The sequence below is a fragment of the Panthera tigris genome, chromosome D2, assembly GCF_018350195.1.
Source record: "Panthera tigris isolate Pti1 chromosome D2, P.tigris_Pti1_mat1.1, whole genome shotgun sequence".
Lineage (NCBI taxonomy): Eukaryota > Metazoa > Chordata > Mammalia > Carnivora > Felidae > Panthera > Panthera tigris.
The window spans coordinates 11,205,407-11,226,212 of record NC_056670.1 but is presented as its reverse complement, the minus strand read 5'-3'; the positions used below and the strand labels follow the sequence as shown (position 1 = coordinate 11,226,212).

The 20,806-nt window shown below is 40.6% G+C and overlaps 1 protein-coding gene across 1 annotated transcript in view; it reads left to right on the top strand.

The window, feature by feature from the left end:
- Nucleotides 1–20,806, top strand: part of RYR2 (ryanodine receptor 2) — a 753,483-nt gene that overhangs the window by 408,144 nt on the left and 324,533 nt on the right. Inside the window, exons 18-22 of the mRNA XM_042960054.1 lie at nucleotides 10,425–10,543; nucleotides 10,891–11,024; nucleotides 12,480–12,721; nucleotides 18,059–18,251; nucleotides 20,196–20,412. Of these exons, the coding sequence (XP_042815988.1) occupies nucleotides 10,425–10,543; nucleotides 10,891–11,024; nucleotides 12,480–12,721; nucleotides 18,059–18,251; nucleotides 20,196–20,412 (905 nt within the window). The remainder of the gene's footprint in view (nucleotides 1–10,424; nucleotides 10,544–10,890; nucleotides 11,025–12,479; nucleotides 12,722–18,058; nucleotides 18,252–20,195; nucleotides 20,413–20,806) is intronic.

Below are 20,806 nucleotides of genomic sequence, written 5' to 3'. Positions count from 1 at the left end.
TAAATATTTGCCGCTTTGAGGTGTCTTTTTGAAGAGCTCATTAATCTGTGTTTCTCTTGCCCTGGAGGATTTATTTTAAAAGTACTCAGATGTATATATCTTTGAACATTTTATTTAAAGGCCTTTAGAGCAATTAATTGCATCTGCCAGTATGTTTGTAGGCACTAATATTTCACAGAGAGGCATACCTTTCTTGTTTCTTGAACACTATAATGAGCACATTGTGTGGCCAAGGGAATATTTTTTTAAGTTTCTTTATTTATTTTGAGATAAAAAAAAAAGAGAGAGAGAGAAACAAACAGCAGTGGAGGGGCAGAGAGAGAGAGAGAGACAATCCCAGCAAGCTTCATACTGTCAGCCAGAACCTGAGGCAGCAGCTCAAATTCGGGAGCCGTTAAGATCATGACCTGAGCCAAAAATCAAGAGCTGGACGCTAAGGGGCTCCTGAGTAGGTCACTTGGGTCACGATCTCACAGTTTGTGGGTTCGAGCCTTGCGTCAGTGTGGAGCCTGCTTGAGATTCTCTTTCTCTCCCTCCTCTCTCTGCCCTTCCCCTCCCTGTGCTCTTTCTCTCTCTCAAAAGAAATAAACTTTAAAAAAAAAAAAAAAGGAGTGGGACGAGTGAGTTCAGGCCACTGTGATGAGATGTCATTTGTATTACCTCAGTGGATTCCCAGGTACTTTGTGAGGTCAGTTCCATTATAATTTCCATTTTACCAATGAGGACTTTGAAGCTAGGAAGCTAAGAGGTATGATCTTTGCAAGGCCAAAGGAAAGTAATGCAGCCAGGACTGAAGTTTCGCGGTCTGGAAAGTTCATAAGAGCAGGAATGATGTCAAATTCTGTTCCTCTTTTTACTCCTATCTAGAACCTCCCACGGCAGATAGCCCATTTAATGAACTAAGTGATAATTGAACAAATAAATGGGGGGGAACACCCAACAGTAACCAGCAAGATAAGAATATCTTCAAATTATTTGTGATTTCATGTCTGGTGCTCAGCACTCCGTGGGTTTTGAGATATAGCAATTTATACAAATAAATATTTGTATAATGTCACATTTCTAACATTATTTAACTATGGTATCATAACTACCTTTAACTGACATTTTCTTTTCTTAACCATCTTTTACTCTTCTAGTTTGTCTGTCTTCGTAAAATATTGCTAAATTGAGAGCAGCACACCATCAGGAGCCTAGTTAAGTCTGAATAGTACATTATAATTGCATTGCTTATTTTATGTGTTATTTATTTTAGATAATATACCCCAGGAAGCTTTTGACTCCCATTCATCTTGTCTTCCAGTAAAATACCCTGAGTCTGTCTTTTTTGCCTATTTATTTTGCTAATGCATTCCTGATATTCTGCCCTTCTGTATATGAATAACAATGCAATATACCTTTATCTTCATGAACTTCCACTTTTATTTTCCTAATTTTGTCAAATTGTGTTATATTTCAATCCTTGTCCCTTTTTCTCTCCCTTCTCAACTTCATGTTAGCTCAAGATTTAATGAGCTTATTTTCTTCTGAAGCCTCAAAACCATTATAAAACTTTGAAGTATAGAAAATGATGTGTTTTCTCAACTTGGCTTGAGGCCGCATCTCTTGGCATTGTTATTTTCAAGACATGATATTTTCAGATTAAAAAAAAAACAACACTTTAATGTTTATTTTTGAGAGCGACACAGAGTAGGAGTCAGGGAGGAGCAGAGAGAGAGGGAGACACAAGAATCTGAAGCAGGCTCCAGGCTCTGAGCCGTCAGCCCAGAGCCGGACGTGGGCTCAAAGTCACAAACCGGGAGATCATGACCTGAGCTGAAGTCAGATGCTTAACTGAGCCCCTCAGGCGCCCCCCCCCCGCCCCCCCCCCGCCCATGACTCTATATATTTTCATATTGAAATCAACTCAGTCCATTTTTTTTTGAAGGGGGGTGAGATATGGAAACCCTTTTTAGTGTTTTTCCTTTACAAGTTAGTGCTGTGTTATAGAAAGAAAGCAAAACGAACATTGCTTCTTTTGTCCCTTTCTATTTGCTTACAAAAGTTAAAAAGCACATTCATCAGTTTATCTCACGCTGAAACTCAAATAGTTTCTTGACTTCAAGTTTGTACCCATTTTATTTATTATTATTATTTAATTCTTTTAATGTTTATTTATTTTTGAGAGACAGAGAGAGACCGCGTGAGCAGGGGAGGGGCAGAGAAAGAAGGAGACACAGAATCTGAAGCAGGTTCCAGGCTCTGAGAACAGCGAGATCATGACCTGAGCCGAAGTTGGACGCTTAGCTAAGCCACCCAGGCGCCCCAATTATTATTTTTTTTTATGTTTATTTATTTTTGAGAGGGAGAGAGAGAGCAGAGGAGGGGCAGAGAGAGAGGGAGACACAGAATCTGAAGCAGGTTCCAGGCTCTGAGAACAACGAGATCATGACCTGAGCCGAAGTTGGACGCTTAGCTAAGCCACCCAGGCGCCCCAATTATTATTATTTTTTTTATGTTTATTTATTTTTGAGAGGGAGAGAGAGAGCAGAGGAGGGGCAGAGAGAGAGGGAGACACAGAATCTGAAGCAGGCTCCAGGCTCCGAGCCATCAGCACAGAGCCCGACACAGGGCTCGAGCTCACGGACCACGAGATCATGCCCTGAACCAAAGTCAGATGCTTAACTGACTGAGCCCACCCAGGCGCTCCAAGTTTATACTCATTTTCAACAAACCACAGATTACTCTTACTTCTCTCAGTGCTTCAATCTGTGACATGCAGAATTCACTGTTAACATTAAGAAAGATGTGTTGTAATTATGGTCTATTTTGATTGGTTGCTCACCTCCTGCTTTTTGTTCGGCACGGGCCTAACACTGATTAGGGAGAGCAAACTAACCTCTCCACTGGCTCAAACTAGAAGTTTCTGCTACTTCTAGGTCCACATTCATGCCCAACCACCAAACAAGGACAGCTTGGTTGCAGTACATGATTATATCACTCATTGGCAGTTCCATTTAGATGAATGGAACAAGGGATGCCTGGGTGGCTCAGTCGGTTAGGCTTCTGACTTCGGCTCAGGTCATGATCTCATGGTCCGTGGGTTCGAGCCCCGCGTCGGGCTCTGTGCTGACAGCTCCGAGCCTGGAGCCTGCTTCCGATTCTGTCTCTTTCTCTCTTTCTCCACCCCTCCCCTGCCCATGCACTGTCTCTCTCTGTCTCTCAAGAATAAATAAACCTTAAAAAACAATTAAATGAGTGGAACAGAATAACAGAGACATGCCTTTAAAGGACTCCCTCAAGTGCGCGGGCCCAGGAACAAGTTAATATGTTTGTACATAACTCAGATCGTTTCTCTTCTGGCCTCACCTTTGGTATGTTGCAAAACTCCTCCCAAACTACTTAGACCTTCTGTCAACATGCAGCTAGCTGAACTTTTCTTCTGCCGTCTCCAACCGCTGCCCACTTTATTTTCATGTGTTTTTCTTTTTCACAATCTTAATACCCAGAGAAGGGGTTCCTGTCAAAGGAGTGCTTTCTGCCTTTTTGAACATTGATTAGACATTAAGTCTACTTGGTATAATCTTGCATGGTATTTTTGGCTCAGCAGTCCTGTTGTCCCCAGAATGTAGAGCTGTCTTACAGTTTTGTCTTTGCCCTAGTTGTGTCTCCCTATCTTTCCCTCGGTGTCTAACAGACCAGTCTAATTTCCCCTGGATTTCCTAATTTAACTGTTTTATTTTAAAATCTAGCATCGATTTCATTTCTTCACGCTGATCAATAAATATATTCCCTGAACTTTGCTGGTGATCAGTGTTGACCATTCAGTATTTCCCTACCTTTCCCTGATTTAAAGTTTTTAATCTCTGTTTCAAAAGAAGCATATTTCTAATGTTTCCTTGATGATCCTTTTTCTGAATTTCATTTCTCATTTATGTTATTTTGTTGCAACCATAAAATAATTGCAGATGCTTATATAGCTTTCTAAAAGCTTTCCATGTGTTACTCCTTAAAACAGCCCCCCACCTCCCCCCTCCAGAGTGGGTACCATTATTCTAATTCTATTTTAGAGATGGGGGCTCTGGGTAGCTCCTGGGTAGCTCAGACGGTTAAGCATCCAACTTCAGCTCAGGTCATGATCTCATGGTTTGTGAGTTCGAGCCCTGTGTCGGGCTCTGTGCTGACAGCTCAGAGCCTGGAGCCTGCTTCGGATTCTGTGTCTCCCTCTGTCTCTGTCCCTCTTCTACTCGTGCTCGGTGGCTATCTCTCAAAAATAAAAAATGAAAAGTAAAAAGTTAAAAAAAAAGAAAGAAAGAAATGGTGACTCTGGGACACAGAGAGGTTAAGTAACTTGCCTAAAAATTTGCCAGGACTCTACTGTGGCACATTGGCTGGAGTCCATGGTTATAACCACTATGTAATATGACAGGATAATAGTAATACCTCTTACTATTATAATTCTTCAATAAGCCTAGTAAATATCCAGTGCTCCAGTCCCCTTATCAAAGGATAACAGTCCATAACATGCGTCATTATTGCATGCAGGAACAGTCTCCTGTAACCCCTATAGACAGCTCTGGCTTGTGTGTTTCATGTTCTGTGTTGTCATGTTATTTCCCAGTGTCTTTCCCCCACGTCTTTTTACTTGAGTCACTTTGTTTACATTTAATTATCCAAGGTGGAAAATACAACTTCCCTTATTTCCATTTGCCCTCATTGAGCCTTGGGGATATTACTAATAAGGTCTGACCAAAAAGTTACAAAGGATTTTTTGGGGCACCTGGGTGGCTCAGTTGGTTAAGCAAGCGACTTCAGCTCAGGTCATGATCTCGCCATTTCTGAGTTCAAGCCCTGCGTCGGGCTGTCTGCTGATAGCTCAGAGCCTGGAGCCGGTTTCAGATTCTGTGCCTCCCTCTCTCTCTCTGCCCCTTCCCCACTCCTGCTTTGTCTTGCTCTCTCAAAAATAAATAAACATTAAAAAAAATTTTTTAAATGTTACAAAGAATTTTAACTCCTAGGTAGGGAAAAAAATAGAAAAGCAACCTATGATTTGAATAATGTGGAATTTGTGATTTCTCTAATCGTGACTGTTGCTGACCCTGCAAGTGGATATTGCAGTTCTGTGTGCGTTACCTGCGCTGTGTCCCCAGTGTTTCTGTCACTGAGGGACAGTCTGATTCATACCGATTAGCACCCAGGTTGAAGCCTTCTCTTTGCTCGCCTCTTAGACTAAGAGGCTTCCGTGTAGAAATTGTCAGGTGAGGCCGTGTGCTCTGTCAGAAAGCTGTCCGGGATCCTTACCCATGCGTAGAGCAGAGATGTAAAAGAGAAGTCCTTTCCCAAAGCTGAATAGTGCCCACATGTGCAGTGACAACTAGGTTCCCTCTAAACCCACATACGCCTCAGTGTTCTGAGATTATAATTTTTATTTTTGCAAAACACGCGTGACTGTGGTTGGGAAAACACTTTCTGGAGAGGGCGTGTCGGCATCGTCTCTCCATTCTTCACTGGTCTTCCTTGCCCCACACTAGCCCCCTGTGCCTGAGCGGCTGCCGGTCTGGTTCTGTATATATTTTGCTCAAATGTGCAAGACTTACCATGAACTCGTGCCTACCGAGGATGGGGCGAGATCCCTAGGCTCGATTCTTCCTGGTATGTGACGTCAGGCCAAATATAGCACTTCTGTTCCGTGGTTTGTTTCCGTACAGACGCTCAACAAGTTTTGTTCAACCTTGGACCACCCTGCGCATGACCCATGGTAGCACTCGGATGCTTCCAGTACCATGAGGTTCTTTCCAGACATTTTATTACACCCTCAGAGATCTTTCTTTCTCATGAACCCTATAAACAAAGTTACAGCCACAAAAGTTTTAAGGCAAATAGCTAAATATTTCACGTATATTACATATAGGGCTTACACCATTAATTTTGAATTTTGTGTATGACCCCCACAGAAATAGACTAAAGCCCACAAAAATTCTTGTTATTCAGTAAGTCAGAATGTTCCCTATTGAAATTAAAGCACAAGTAAAGTAATCCTGGAACTAAGAAATCTACATTTTCCATCTGTGTTCTATCATCTGTCTTCCTACCTTAAAAAATGTATTTTAATATTAAAGTTTCCAGATGTAAAATATGCCAAAGTAGCTATTTTATATAGTCTTCACAATAATGACTCTTGTTATATTGGGTAAACCTATCATAGGCTTATTTAGTTTAAACTGAAGGTGTATACTAATAGTCCGTTTATATTCATTCACTTATTCAGTTGGCAAACATGAGATGGGGCTCCCTGGGCCAGAGTGTGATGGATGACCAGGAAGCAGATTTCAACACACGTCTGCTCTCCAGAGCTCGTTCTCCAGTGGGAGATTGAAATGAGCATAAATTATTTTAATACAGTGTGATCAATCCTACAAAGAAAGAATAATTCATTCTAGGGTGTTGGTAAAATCCCACTGAGTGAGGTGACTTTCTGACTTTGCAAGATGATTCCCATTCTGCAGCCCCAGAAGAAGGGAGTGTATTTTAGTCTGAGAATAACATGTGAAAACATGAAAGGTGGGGCAGAGCCGACAGGCTCCCCTGAGCCTGACAGGCCTTGACTGCCAATGATCTTAACTGCCTAGAACAGTGCCTGGTAGCTACAAAATAAATGTTTGTAACGTGCAAATGTATTGTAAATATATGAGCACCTAAGCATATTTATAGTATGTAGTTTGAAGTAAGAGTATATTTTAACCGTCCTTTGTAGGAGGAGTTGGTGGGAGTTGAGGCAGTAGAGGAGGGTTGGGTCATCTAGGGAAGGAGCTGGCATACAGGGGAATGGGCTTTGACCTTAGATGGAACTGGAAGCCAGAAATTCAGAAATGAGGGAATTTTTTAGCTTGGACTTGGACTTGGCCTTTAGAATGGACCGTGGACCAGAGAAGCAGTTACATGTATAGATACAAAAACGGTATTGTATATTCAGTTTGGGAAGAGTTGAGTTGGAGGCACTTGGAGACCATTCTGGATGAAATGTCCACGAGATGATTAGGAAGTGGTACTTGAAGTCAACTGGGAATAGTTAACCTGAGTTCTTGTTGCCCCTCACTAAGCCATACCATACATAGTCCTTACGTAAACTCTTATAATTCGGGTGCTCTGTGTGTGGGAAAGGGTAGGTTTGTTTATGCTTGTTCTAAATTTATGAAATGAGGGACACCTGGGTGGCTCAGTCGGTTAAGCGTCCAACTTCAGTTCAGGTCATGATCTCACAGTTTGGGAGTTCAAGCCCTGCATTGGGCTCAGTGCTGACAGCTCAGAGCCTGGAGCCTGCTTCCGAATCTGTGTCTCCCTCTCTCTCTACCCCTCCCCTGCTTGTGCTCTGTCTCTGTCTCAAAAATAAACAAACATTAAAAAACATAAAAAAGAAGCTCTGTGTACTCATTTCCTGGAATTCATGAAATATGGGAAGAGAAGTATCTTGATCCAGCAGCAACCAGCACGAGCACTCTGGTGTACTAACTCCTGGTGTTTTTTTAAAGTACGTATTTTATACATAACATATTTGACATAGTTGCAGTCATAATGCATATCCCATTGGGTGTCTACTCTTGAAAGTTTACATTATACGTTATGTGTTTTGCATGCTCTTAAAATTTTCACTAAAATCATTTCTGTAAACTTATTAAAACTTACAAATTCAGATTGCTTTTTCTTATTAGTTTGCATATGTGTATGTTTGACAACGTATTGTATATTCTGGTAATATGGTTATGATCTACCAAGCTTTAAATTTTTTTCCTTGAGAATCTGGCAATAAGTGTTATGCACTGTTCCCATTTCTGGGTCTTATTCAGTGTGTTTAGAATTCAGTCATCAAATCATCTTTAGTCAAGTGTTGCCGTTATAATATTTGTTAAGCCTTGTTCCTCTGTCTCTTTCTTCCAGACATATGTTGGCATGATTTACATATACACACAATAGAGTCCTTCTAGCTGGTCTGTTTTTTGTTTTTTGTTTTTTGTTTTTTTTGTTTTTTTTTGAAAATGAATCTTTTGCTATTTCCAAATTGTTATCTTTTAGGAATTTCTTACCAAAAAAAATAAAATTTTTTATTTTTATTCCATAAAATATTTGCTGTTAATTCCAACAGTTGAAAATAAAAGTCGTTTCCTCTGACCTTTCACTATCAGACTTGAGGTAGTCAATCCTTTTCGACTAAGTAGATTATTTGTTGGATATGATGTAGCAGCATTAAAGAAACATATTTGATTGAATGTTAAGCCCCAAACTCTGGAAGCCTTCTATTAAAGTCTGCAGAATATGAGAAGAATCAGATTTATTTTCGTATGGCCATTCCTGCATTTTGTGATATGTGCTGTGCATTTTCAAACTCTAGTCTTAAATCTTTTCTCATATATTCAAGGTTTTGAATGCTGTTGGTTTTCACGCGTATTTACTGACAAAGAGAATTTATTTTTCTTGGTCTTTTACTTGCCAGGAAATATATGATGCTCTATGGACCGTAGGGCTCTGACTTCGCAGCCTCAGCCCTACCTCTTTAATGCAAAAGCAGCTATTGAGGAAATGTGAATAGATGAGTGTGGAGACACAGTACAACTTTCTTTTTTTTTAATTTTTTTTAATGTTTATTTATTTTTGAGAGAGACAGAGTGCGAACGGGGAAGGGGCAGAGAGAGAGGGAGACACAGAATCTGAAGCAAGCTCCAGGCTCTGAGCTGTCAGCACAGAGCCTGACGCGGGGCTCGAACTTACAAACTGCGAGGTCATGACCAGAGCTGAAGGCGGACGCTTAACTGAATGAGCCCATTTGCAAATATGGGCAGCTGCCATGGGTTCTGCAGTAATAGGTAACAGGGAACAAACAAAGACGTCAGGCTAAAATATGACCAATCTACTAAAAACGCTCTTCCCTCTCTATTATTGTAGTTTATTTTAGCTCAGAATGAATGAGTTTTATTGCTCCATTTTTGATACCAGAAGCTTTCAGTTTAAGTACCCTTACAGAAACCTCTTTAACTACCCATCAGCTTGTATTATTTTCTCCTATCTTGGATTTGTAACTGGCATGGATTGTTGGAACACAGAAGTCGATTTCGAACTACACCAAAAAATGAACTCATATTTGGGTGGTTTTTTTTTAACTGAACATACATTCATACCTCAACAAATTAAGTCATTAGTGTAGAAATTAGCATTAATAGCCCTTGTCCGATAATGGATTGGGGTTTGGATCAAGTATAAGTTGTGACAGCCACGTTCGACCATTACTTCCACATTCTGCCATTTGTAAGCCTGCGCGCTTTTCTTTTCCAAGAAAGTGAACTCCGCTGGAGATGTATACGCCTTTCTGCGGATTTCCCTTGGGCCCTTCGTGACACCTTGTATCTCTCAGATCACATTTTCTCAGTGTTCTACCTAATTACTACAGGTGGCCTGCACTCTCATTAGGGACAAAGCAAGCTTGCTCGGAAACCATGAATACGTATGTACACATTCAGCTTTCCAAATTCACACTAAACATTCCGATCCAAAAATTATTTTCTGTTCTCTTTCTTAAATTTTAAGATAAGAAAGGGTAAATTCCATTTTATCTTAAGATACCGCCATCCTTAATCAGGTTTTGTATGTTGTATAGTTCTCTGTGTTTTTGTATTCTGTTGTTTTGCCAACTGAGAAACGTTTTCTGCCATTTACCTCCGGGGGAATGTAATGATCTGTGTGGGTTAGAATGCATTGTTGTAGGGTTATATATTTTTTTTTTAATTTTTTTTTAACGTTTATTTTATTTTTGAGACAGAGAGAGACAGAGCATGAATGGGGGAGGGTCAGAGAGACGGAGACACAGAATCTGAAACAGGCTCCAGGCTCTGAGCCATCAGCCCAGAGCCCGAGGAGGGGCTCGAACTCACGGACCGTGAGATCGTGACCTGAGCCGAAGTCGGCCGCTTAACTGACTGAGCCACCCAGACGCCCCTGTAGGGTTATATTTTTAATGCTGGGAAACTTCATAAGCTGGTCCTAACCTACCATCTACCTGTACTGTCCTCTACTTGCTCTGTACTCCAGGCACCCCAGGTATGCCCACCATTCAAGAATTCACTCAGCCTTGTACCACCTTAACCTTCCTGTCTGGAAAATGGTCATGAATGTGTTCTCTGAGGCTCCACTTAAGGATGCTTTCTTTTGTACCTCCCCAGGCAGAGTTACCTGCTTACTCTGCTAACACTGGCTTTTCCTCATTAAACTAGGACTTCATCATCTTTAGTGATCAGTCCCCTGTCACAAACATCACCTGTCCCTTATCAGAGTGCCTTGTGACAAGCACATTGAGTGCGTAATAATTACATTTTGCAGAATGAACACATGAAGGAAAGGTAAGACACTGCTCATCGCAGACTCTTTAATCATATTTTCTTTGTTGATTTTCTCTTTAGGTATTCTTGAAGTTTTGCACTGTGTGTTAGTAGAAAGTCCAGAAGCCCTAAATATTATCAAAGAAGGACACATTAAATCCATAATCTCCCTTTTAGACAAGCATGGAAGAAACCACAAGGTAAGGGAAGCATTTTACTGCCATGAATGAACTCTGGCATGCTTTTAAATACATTTTTAAAATAAGAGAACTTATAAAAGGTGTTTCAAGTGATTCATGAGTATTTTTCATTTCTCAATTGCAATCATAATATTATTTAGCGCTTATTTTTTTAAGCACCAATGGGGCACCATGCAATTCTCAGTTGGTATGTAAGAGAAACTTGTAAAGTCCACTTGTGGGTGGACTCATGGCTGCCATGCTCAAACGGCTGGGTCAGAGGGAATGTGTTTGTGTTCACAAAAAGTGCTGGGATACTTGAATCTGAGAAGGGACTTAGTCAGCTGGAAGTGATTGCTTTTTTTCAGGTTCTGGACGTCTTGTGCTCTCTCTGCGTCTGCCATGGAGTAGCGGTCCGTTCCAACCAGCATCTCATCTGCGACAATCTGCTGCCGGGAAGAGATCTGCTTCTGCAGACACGTCTTGTAAACCACGTTAGCAGGTAGATTCACAAGGACAACGTCACCAAATAGGCGGCATAACAGAGCGATTCATGTTCTGGCTCTATAGCTAAGGCATCGTACGGTCCATTTGTTTTATTAGGATATTTTACGTATTCCCCCAGCGAATAGTGCAGTTTTTCTATCAGTCAGATGGTATAATAATCATAATCATAATCATAATCATAATCATAATAGGTGAACCAAGCAGAATATGCATTTATCCCAAAGATGTTAGCTTTCATCCACTCTCATGGTTCTCACTGATGTCCTTGGGAGCGGGCTGGCCTTTATACAGGGACAGAGTTGTATATACTTATGTTTTGTGCTTTCTTAGAATATGAACAAAAACACTACACTTCGATGCCAGTGTTGAAGTGGCCACTGTGTATAGTAAAAAAGTTGAATTGGGATGTCCAACATATGATAAATACCATAAAAAAAAATAAAGTTGCGTTTTTGGTTAGACATTCCCTCCAGGGTTATCACACATCCCTTGACTGCTGTATGCCAGACACTATTCCATGGACTTTCTATGTATTCCACACCGTGTTTGTACTAGGTTCAACTAGTCCAGTGGGGTACCTCTATGTGCATTCCGTAGATTAAAATGTTGGACTGGAAATGGAGCTCAAGTCTAACTCTGGAGGCTGAGCTCTTAAACACCGAGCCATGCTGTCTTCCTTATACAAAGTATAATAATAATAATAATAATACAGATTACAATTAAGAAAATAGTGTGTGTGATAGTAATAATTTTGATATACTGTATCTAGCAGCTATCTGGGAACTATCCCCCACCTTACCCTGTTTGAAACAAAAATGTAGGGTTTGGTGTATATTTCTATATTGTGTTTTTTAACACAAGTGATTTAAGAACTTTCTGAGTGGCTGCTTGTATAATAGACATGCTGTTATTGAGAGGTATTTCCTGAGATTGTCGCTAATCTTTACCGTTCACATAGGGTCTAAGTCCCTCAGGAAGCAGAATTAAATGCAACTCCCTAGAAATCCCTCTGCCCTCAGCGAGGCATAGAGAACAACAAAGCTGATTATCACTCTGGTTCCTTTACCAACAAGATGGCTTGCTTCAGCCTCGTTCCCTATCTGACACAGAGCTTAGTTAGGGAAAATGTCTCAGTGTCCTGAATTAATAATGCCATGGATCCAAAAGGCCTGTGGTACTGAGTGTCCCATCTTGAACATGATCAGTGATATGAAATGTGCAGAAGAGCAATGAAGAAACCATAATCTTAGACTCCTGAACGATATTTTCAAGTAATCCGAAAAGCAAGCACCAGTTACTGGCTGTTAACTCTAAGGCTGGCTGTCACCGCCTACCGCATCAGCGACTTAGTAATTTTGTAGTACTGAAGGAAAACATATATTTAACGTATTGCATCTTGGAGAAAGGTTTGTCCGGAGTTTCTCATGTGCTGTTTGTCTCTCTTTAAAAGCATGAGACCCAATATTTTTCTGGGCGTCAGTGAAGGGTCCGCCCAGTATAAGAAGTGGTACTATGAGCTGATGGTGGACCACACGGAGCCGTTCGTGACTGCCGAAGCCACTCACCTGAGGGTGGGCTGGGCGTCCACCGAAGGGTACTCTCCCTACCCTGGAGGCGGTGAGGAGTGGGGTGGCAATGGAGTTGGAGACGATCTCTTTTCCTACGGATTTGATGGCCTTCACCTCTGGTCAGGTCAGCACCCTCTGTGTCTTCCCCCCGCATCCGCATGAGAAATCTGTTGCCCTTGCTCTGTGTTTCCGAAAGCTATCGGTGCTGTGTGTATAATCAAATACGTTTATTATTCAGAAATTTAACATGGAGGGGCGCCTGGGAGTGGCTCAGGCGGTTAAGCGTCCGACTTCGGCTCAGGTCAAGATCTTAGGATCTGTGGGTTTGAGCCCCGTATCAGGTTCCGTGCTGACAGCTCGGAGCCTGGAGCCTGCTTCGGATTCTGTGTCTCTCTCTGTCTCTGCCCCTCCCCCATTCACAGCCTCTCTCTGTGTCTCAAAAATGAATAAACGTTAAAAAAAATTAAAAAGAAAAAGAAATTTAACATGGAAACAATGAGTGAGAATGTTAAATAAAACTCAGGGAGAGAAAGAAAACTCTTACAATTATAGTACATTTCCAAAAGACTGTACTGTTGATGAACAGTGTGTTAGAAAAGTAGGGTTTGATTCACAAATCAAGTGCAAAAAAGAAAAAAAAAAAACAAATGTATGTGTTTCCTACTTGCTTTAGCAGGTGTGTGCAAAGCTTCAGCTTCCGATATACAAGCCAAAGAACAGATCCCAGAAAATAATTGGGAGAAATAGACTAAGTTCCACCTCCTGGTAAATAATGTTATGTCAGGAATCCATCATCTGTGAAGTGTATTGTGAGGAGTCGGTTTATTTTTATTATCTTATTTATTTATTTTTAGCATCTATTTATTTTTGAGAGAGAAAGAAAGAGCACGAGCGGGGGAGGGGCAGGGAGCGAATGGGGGACAGAGGATCCGAAGTTGACTCCGGGCTGAGAGCAGAGAGCCCAACGCGGGACTCAAACTCATGAACTGTGAGATCGTGACCTGAGCCAAAGTCAGAAGTTTAATAGACTGAACCAGCCAGGCGCCCCAAGGAGTCAGTTTATAATCAAATGACGCTTTGTGTGGAACTGTTTAAAAATAATACCTCCTTCCGTTCACATCTACTTCCTAAAGGCGTCCCCCGTTAAATTTTGAAATACCTTTCTGAATTTCTCTATTTATAAACAAGCATATGTCTATAAGTGGCAGGCATGATTATTTTCAGGATACCACATTTAGGAGTGCAAAAATATAACTGAAGAAAAAGAACATCTTAAGCAACAACAAATAAAAAAATAACATCTTAGTCTTTGAGTACTAGTTATATCAAGTGGCAGAAAATATTTGTCAATGCAAGGGAAATGCAGGCATTTCAGGGTTTTCTCTGTCAAGTAAGGAGCTTGGCTGAGATTTTTCATCCTAACGTGGGGGCCTGTAGTTGGGGCCCAGGGAGCAGTGCGCCTGTCTTGACACGCAGTGGATTGTTCTGGCCCGACTATAGTCAGAGCTTCTGTTCCTGTAGTATGCTTTTCCTGCTGACCACACGAAGGCAATGACCACTAAGTGCAGAAGGCCTAACAAACATAAAATAGGGGTAATGTCTCTCTCATAATACATTTTCACTCTCACCCTTCAGTTTTACTATCTTCTCTCTTTACTTCCTGGTATGCTTCCGCATGACTTGGGTACTCAGGTGAATGAATAAAACGTGTTAACTTGTTTTCCCAGTACACAGAGATTAGGGGAGAGGGGAGATTACTCTGATAAAACAATGCTGAATTGGTTCTAATTATTTTAGCCGTATAATGCCACCTTACCATTTTCATTTTTGCATTTAGCTTGAAGCTTTTTCTTTCAACACACAAAAAGAACCCAGTGCTCCTGGAATTGACCTGTGATGCATTATACTTTTTATTATGCGGTCTCTGTTAAAGAAAACAGCAGCAACAACAACAACAAAAATATTCAGTGAACCTGTGAACATATATCACTGAAAGGAGGATAGGTTGTAGAAGTTCAGGAGAAAATCATTTGAACCTTTATATCAGGAGAAAACATTCAATTGCTTTTTAAATGGCAAGGAAGTACGCACTGTGTCTTGCCTGTAGTTGAAAGGTGTGGGTTTTTTTCAGCTACTGGGATCTGTCAGTCAACAACAAAAAGAAATAAAAGGCATCCACCTTAGTAAGGAAGAAGTCGAACTTTCACTGTTTGCCGATGACATAATATTATATATAGAAAACCTGAAACATTCCACCAGGAAAAATACTAGGACTGATACATGAATTAAGTAAAGTCACAGGATACAAAATCAACGTGCAGAAATCTGTTGCATTTCTGCACACCAGTAATGAAGCAGCAGAAAGAGAAATGAAGAAAACAGTCCCATTTACAATTGCACCAAAAGCAGTAAGATAAAGCTAACCAAAGAAATAAAAGACCTGTACTCTGCAAACTGTAAAAAATATGAAATAAATTTAAGATGACACGAATGGAGAGACATTCTATGCTCGTGGAATGGAAGAGTGGATATTGTTAAAATATCTGTACAACCCAAAGCAACCGCATTCGGTGATATCGCTATCAAAATACCAATAGCATTTTTTCCACAGAACTAGAAGAAAAAAAATCCTGGCATGTGTATGGAATCAGGAAAGACTCCAAATTGCCAAAACCATCGTGGAAAAGCAAAGCAAAGCCGGAGATATCACAGTTCCAGACTTCAAGCCATATTACAAAACTGTAGTGATCAAAACTATATGGTACTGGCACGAAAATAGACACATAGATCAGTGGAACAGAAGAGAACACCCAGAAATGAACCCATAATTATATGGGCACTTAATCTTCAACAAAGCAGGAAAGAATATGCAATGGGAGAAAGACAGCCTCTTCAACAAATAGTGTTGGGAAAACCACACAGCTACGTGCAAAAGAGTGAAACTAAACCACTTTCTTTCACCAGACACAAAATAAATACAAGATGGGTTAACGACCTACATGTGAAACTTGACACATCAAAAATCCTAGAAGAGAGCACAGGCAGAAATTTCTCTGATACCAGCCATATTAAATGCTTCCTTTTTTAATTTTTTTTTAGCATTTATTCATCTTTGAGAGACAGAGAGAGACAGGGCGTGAGTGGGGGAGGAGCAGAGAGAGAGGGGAGACACAGAATCCAAAGCAGTCTCCAGGCTCTGAGCCATTAGCACAGAGCCTGATGCGGGACCCGAGCTCACTAACTGCGAGATCATGACCTGAGCCGAAGTCGGATGCTTAACCGACTGAGCCACCCAGGCGTCCCTTAAATGCTTTCTTAATTTTAGATTCAGAGTCAACAAAGACAAAACTAAATCAGTTGGCTTCTGACTGATTTATTAAGGTCAGAGCCATAGTAATTCAGATCATTTTCTTGGAGTTACGCTCCTATTCTTTTTAATAGTGAAAGTAGAATTAAATCTGTGATTTCTGGTATAGAGCATGTTCTCTACCGCTCAACTTTCTGTAATTAAAGACTGGTGACGTTTTCTGGAATGAGAATTGGGCTCATCAGCAAAAGTTTGGAGCTGTGTCTTCACTTATTCTTTTCCAGTTTAAACTTTGCACAGAGTTGCTACATTCTGTGAATGCAGAACTGGGTTTTCGGCATCCAAGTCCCAAGTGTTTGTAAGGGAGGGCCAAAAGTGAGATGAGTCTCGGAGCATTTAAATACGGAAGTGTGGAGGAATGTCATAGAAGAGTGGAGGAGAAAGATGGGTACAGATTTCCAATCCAGGACCGGTAAATCACACTGCTGCTGTCTTCCTTTGTGGCTAATGCGGAGGACAGGAGTGTAGTTCTAATATGGATATGATAGGTTTGCTTACATGAAACCTGAAAATGTTTCCCAGTGGATTCAACAGTGTGAGTGCCATTTAAATTGTGGACCTCAGGTTGTGCACTAGTGATCCTCTCTGTCTTCCCTTTTTGTTTCAGGCATCACAAGAGAGTTTGCCATGGTGACTTTTAGTCCTCAGCATTAGCATAATAATATCCCTCAGTCTGAGCAGTATATTTGGTGTATAGTAAATATCTGTGTAATAACATTTTCATCTTGATACAAAGAAGGGTATAGATCTTTTGACGTGAGTTACATTGCTTTTATATGATGTTTTTAAAAAGCTCCCTTGGGGCACCTGGGCGGCTCAGTTGGTTAAGCATCCAGCTTCGATTCAGATCATGATCTCACAGTTTGGGAGTTCAAGCCCTGCATCGGGCTCTGTGCTGACATCTTGGAGCCTGGAGCCTGCTTTGGATTCTGTGTCTCCCTCTCTCTCTGCCCCTCCCGTGCTCACGCTCTTTCTCTGTCACTCTCTTTCAAAAATAAATAAACATTGAAAAGCTCTCTTTAGGGAATTCTAAAAGTACCACTTGATAATGAATTTATTGCTTGCAGATTTGATTACTGATAAAAGTCAAGACTTACACAAAATTTAAAAAGTCTATATCTTCTGCCAGTGGCATTTCAGATATGCTGCTGGTAAAAAATTTGGCATGCTGGAAATTCAAAAAAGGTCTTATAAAAATGCAAATCTTGTATCATGACATCTATTTTTGTCTTTGCTCAAATTGGGAAATTTTGTATGCATTTATGAGCATGTGTATTTGAGAAAGCCTCACCTTCTTGTCTGCCTGTGTGCCCACGGAGACTAATTAGCAAAGGAGTTTTGACATAGTCAAGAATGAGCGTAGGCCACAGGTTGGCTGGGGCAGGAAATGACATTTATCAAATAATCATTTCACGCCTCAACTTGCATCCTGCTGCATTTAGGAAGCCAACCAAGATCTTGTGTGAAATCAATTGTAAAAACAAACCAGTTGGTATATACTTGCCTCTCAGCAAACAGTGCACGAATGAACACACTTTCTGCTTTCATTATCCTCATATATTTTTATTTTATAAAACAAAGGGGATTTAATATTTGGCAAGGGGACTGACATGCAAGTCCTGGTGTTCTTTTAAACCATTAATTTAATCATTATTACAACTCTGCAAGGTTATGGCATTTGGCTTTATAAGAAATCAAGGTCTACAGAGGTTATGTAATGGGCTGATGGTCATACAGATGGTAGTTTGTAAAACATCTGTTTGAACTCAGATCTCTCCCTGGAGCTTTTTCTCTGACATCATCATGTTATCAGCTCTGAGATGATTTGTGCATCAAATGCCATTCATCTCCATGCAGAATTCTCTGCATATGAGAAGGCCCGTTTTATAGTAAAGATAGCAGCATGGCTTCCCCCAAAAAGCAACAGCTTTTGGACAAAAGATTTAATATATAACATTAAGAGGCATTCAAGACTTATTCTCTTCCAGTATTGTGCATTGATTTGTCACTACCGATTCAGATCTTTGGCTCTGAAGATGATGCCGTGAGGAAAAAAAAAAAAAAGTCACCTCTGTTACTGTTTTTCCTCCATAGGTTGTATTGCACGTACTGTAAGCTCACCGAATCAACATCTCTTGAGAACTGACGATGTCATCAGTTGCTGTTTAGATCTGAGCGCCCCAAGCATCTCATTCCGAATTAACGGGCAACCTGTTCAAGGAATGTTTGAGAATTTCAACATCGATGGCCTCTTCTTTCCAGTTGTTAGTTTCTCTGCAGGAATAAAGTTAGTATTTCTGTGTGTTTTTTGGTCTGTGTCCCTTTTGACTTCTCATTCTTTCACAGAAGACTCTGTACTGCCATCACCCACGCTTCCCTAACCTTCTCTCTCACCCCTGGGGCATCTGCCCCCGGGGCATTTTGCTAGTGCCTTGGAAGAAGAGGTAAGATTCACCCCAGAGGGGCATCTCGAGGGGCTGAATGCTCTGTCCACCTATTCTGCCATTTAGACGGAGCCATCTGCTAAACCTCTCCCAAATAGTGTTCTGGAATATTTCAAGGCAATTTAAGTTTACTTTTTATTTAATAAAGGAAAATGAACTATATTATGTAAGAAAGTACCACTTATTTTCTTATACTTATTTTCATCAGTTTTTCTTTTCTTGTCATCATCTTCCCCCACCCTACTCCAAACCCCCTGATTCTACAGAAACTAAATGGATTTTTTTTTTCATCAGGTTGAGATATCTCCTCTGTGTTACCCTCTACCTGTTACACTTGTAAATTATCTTCCTGTGATCAGCTGGGTCAAGATGGTTTCTTCTAACTTTCTGCCTTCTTGCTCTTACCAGATGGAAAGAGATAAATGATAATTCTTTGGAGTTCTACAAAGAACACTTTAACAAGCATCGGTCTGTTGTGATAAGGGGCCACGTTGTCACCTATTAATATATGCATATAGCTAACTGATGAGAATGGCTCTCTTATTACGACTGGTCATCGAGTTATTCTGGTTATTCTTTCCATTTGAATTCTATCCACATGAATAATTCACGGTTACAGAAGCACCATATTGAAGAGGGGACAGAGAAAGCATGAATTATTAGCTATCCACACACCAGTGACCTTTGCTGGTGTATTCATACAAATTGTATTTCTTTTTATAATTTTTAAAATTTAAAAATTTTAGTTTAAAAATTTTAGTTGTCCTCATTTTTTGCTCTTTGCTTTTTATTTTATTTACTAATTTATTATTCCTGTTATTTGTGGCCTAGAACTGAAGCAGAGAAATTAGAAAAAAAATTTCAAGGAAAAGGAAATTTTGATTTTCCTTTTTTTTTTTTTAAAAAAAATTAATGTTTATTTATTTTTGAGAGAAAGAGAGACAAAGCATAAGCAGGGGAGGGGCAGAGAGAGAGGGAGGCACAGAATCTGAAGCAGGTTCCAGGCTCTGAGCTGTCAGCACAGAGCCGGATGCAGGGCTCGAACTCATGAACTGTGAGATCATGACCTGGGCCGAAGTCGGATGCTTACCTGACTGAGCCACCCAGGCACCCCTGATTTTATTTTATAAGCTGAGCACCCCATCATTTAGCTATGTTTCGAAAAGTGTTGTTCAATGGAACTTGGATTAAATTATTTCTGATATAATCATTTCGATGTATAAAAGATTTTAGTAAGACTTTTTTGTCGTCGAATAAGAAATAAGGTTACCTTCTTTCTTTTACAAATGAAATATCATTTGAGTTCCCTTTAAGGAATTTCACTGAGAAGTTGGACGCTGGAAAGTGACTTTTTTTTTTTTTTTTTTTTTGAAATCAGACCTCACCCAGTCCTGTAATTGAAAATACATAGATATTTAGATAATGTCTCCTCTTTCTCAGTTGACTGTTTTGGCCCCTTGAGACATTCAGTGACCCATTACTGTGTACAGGCATTTCATTCCCAAAGGAGTCTGTTGTGTGTGATTTTGCTATTTCTTCAGTGAATGATAGTTTTCCCTGACCCCGCAACATCGTTTAATGCATTTTTTCCTGTGATCCCAGTTTATCTTTTGTGCTTAGAGGCTCTTAGGCTCTATGGCACCCACATTATGATGGTGCTTGGGGGAAAAGTGTGGTGTGTGATAAAGTTAATTTTGTGCTGAGAATTTACTCCTCGTCTTTTGCTGATGAGGCGACTTGCTATACACACCAGAGCTGTCACTGACCCTGGCACGCATCCTTTTTAGGGTACGCTTTCTGCTTGGGGGGAGACATGGAGAATTTAAATTCCTTCCTCCACCTGGGTATGCTCCTTGTTATGAAGCTGTTCTGCCAAAAGAGAAGTTGAAAGTGGAACACAGCAGAGAATACAAGCAAGAAAGAACTTACACCCGAGACCTGCTGGGCCCCACGGTTTCCCTGACGCAGGCCGCCTTCACACCAATCCCTGTGGACACCAGCCAGGTACGCGGAGCAGGTGTAATGGCGGCCACCCGGAGCAGGTGTAATGGCGGCCACTTGTGCCGCCACACTGTTGTACTGTTCTCATGTGCCACGGTTTTCCGACGCTTTTGTCCGCAACCCTCAGGAATGCATCTGACAGTCATACGATTCATGTGTATAATTGAAGCACATTTCATAAAAACAATGCTTACCTTTACCACTTCCTCTCATCTATTTTCCGTTTGATTTGATTCTATTTTTTTTAAGGGTGGTCTCAAGCCACTACATTGATTTCCTGATGCGCTAATGTGGGTCACACCTGGAGGTAATGGATGCTAATTTTAGGGTGTAGTTTTTTTAAATTTCTCCTGCCATCTCGATACACTATTATTTTAAAGCAATTTAACTGAACTTT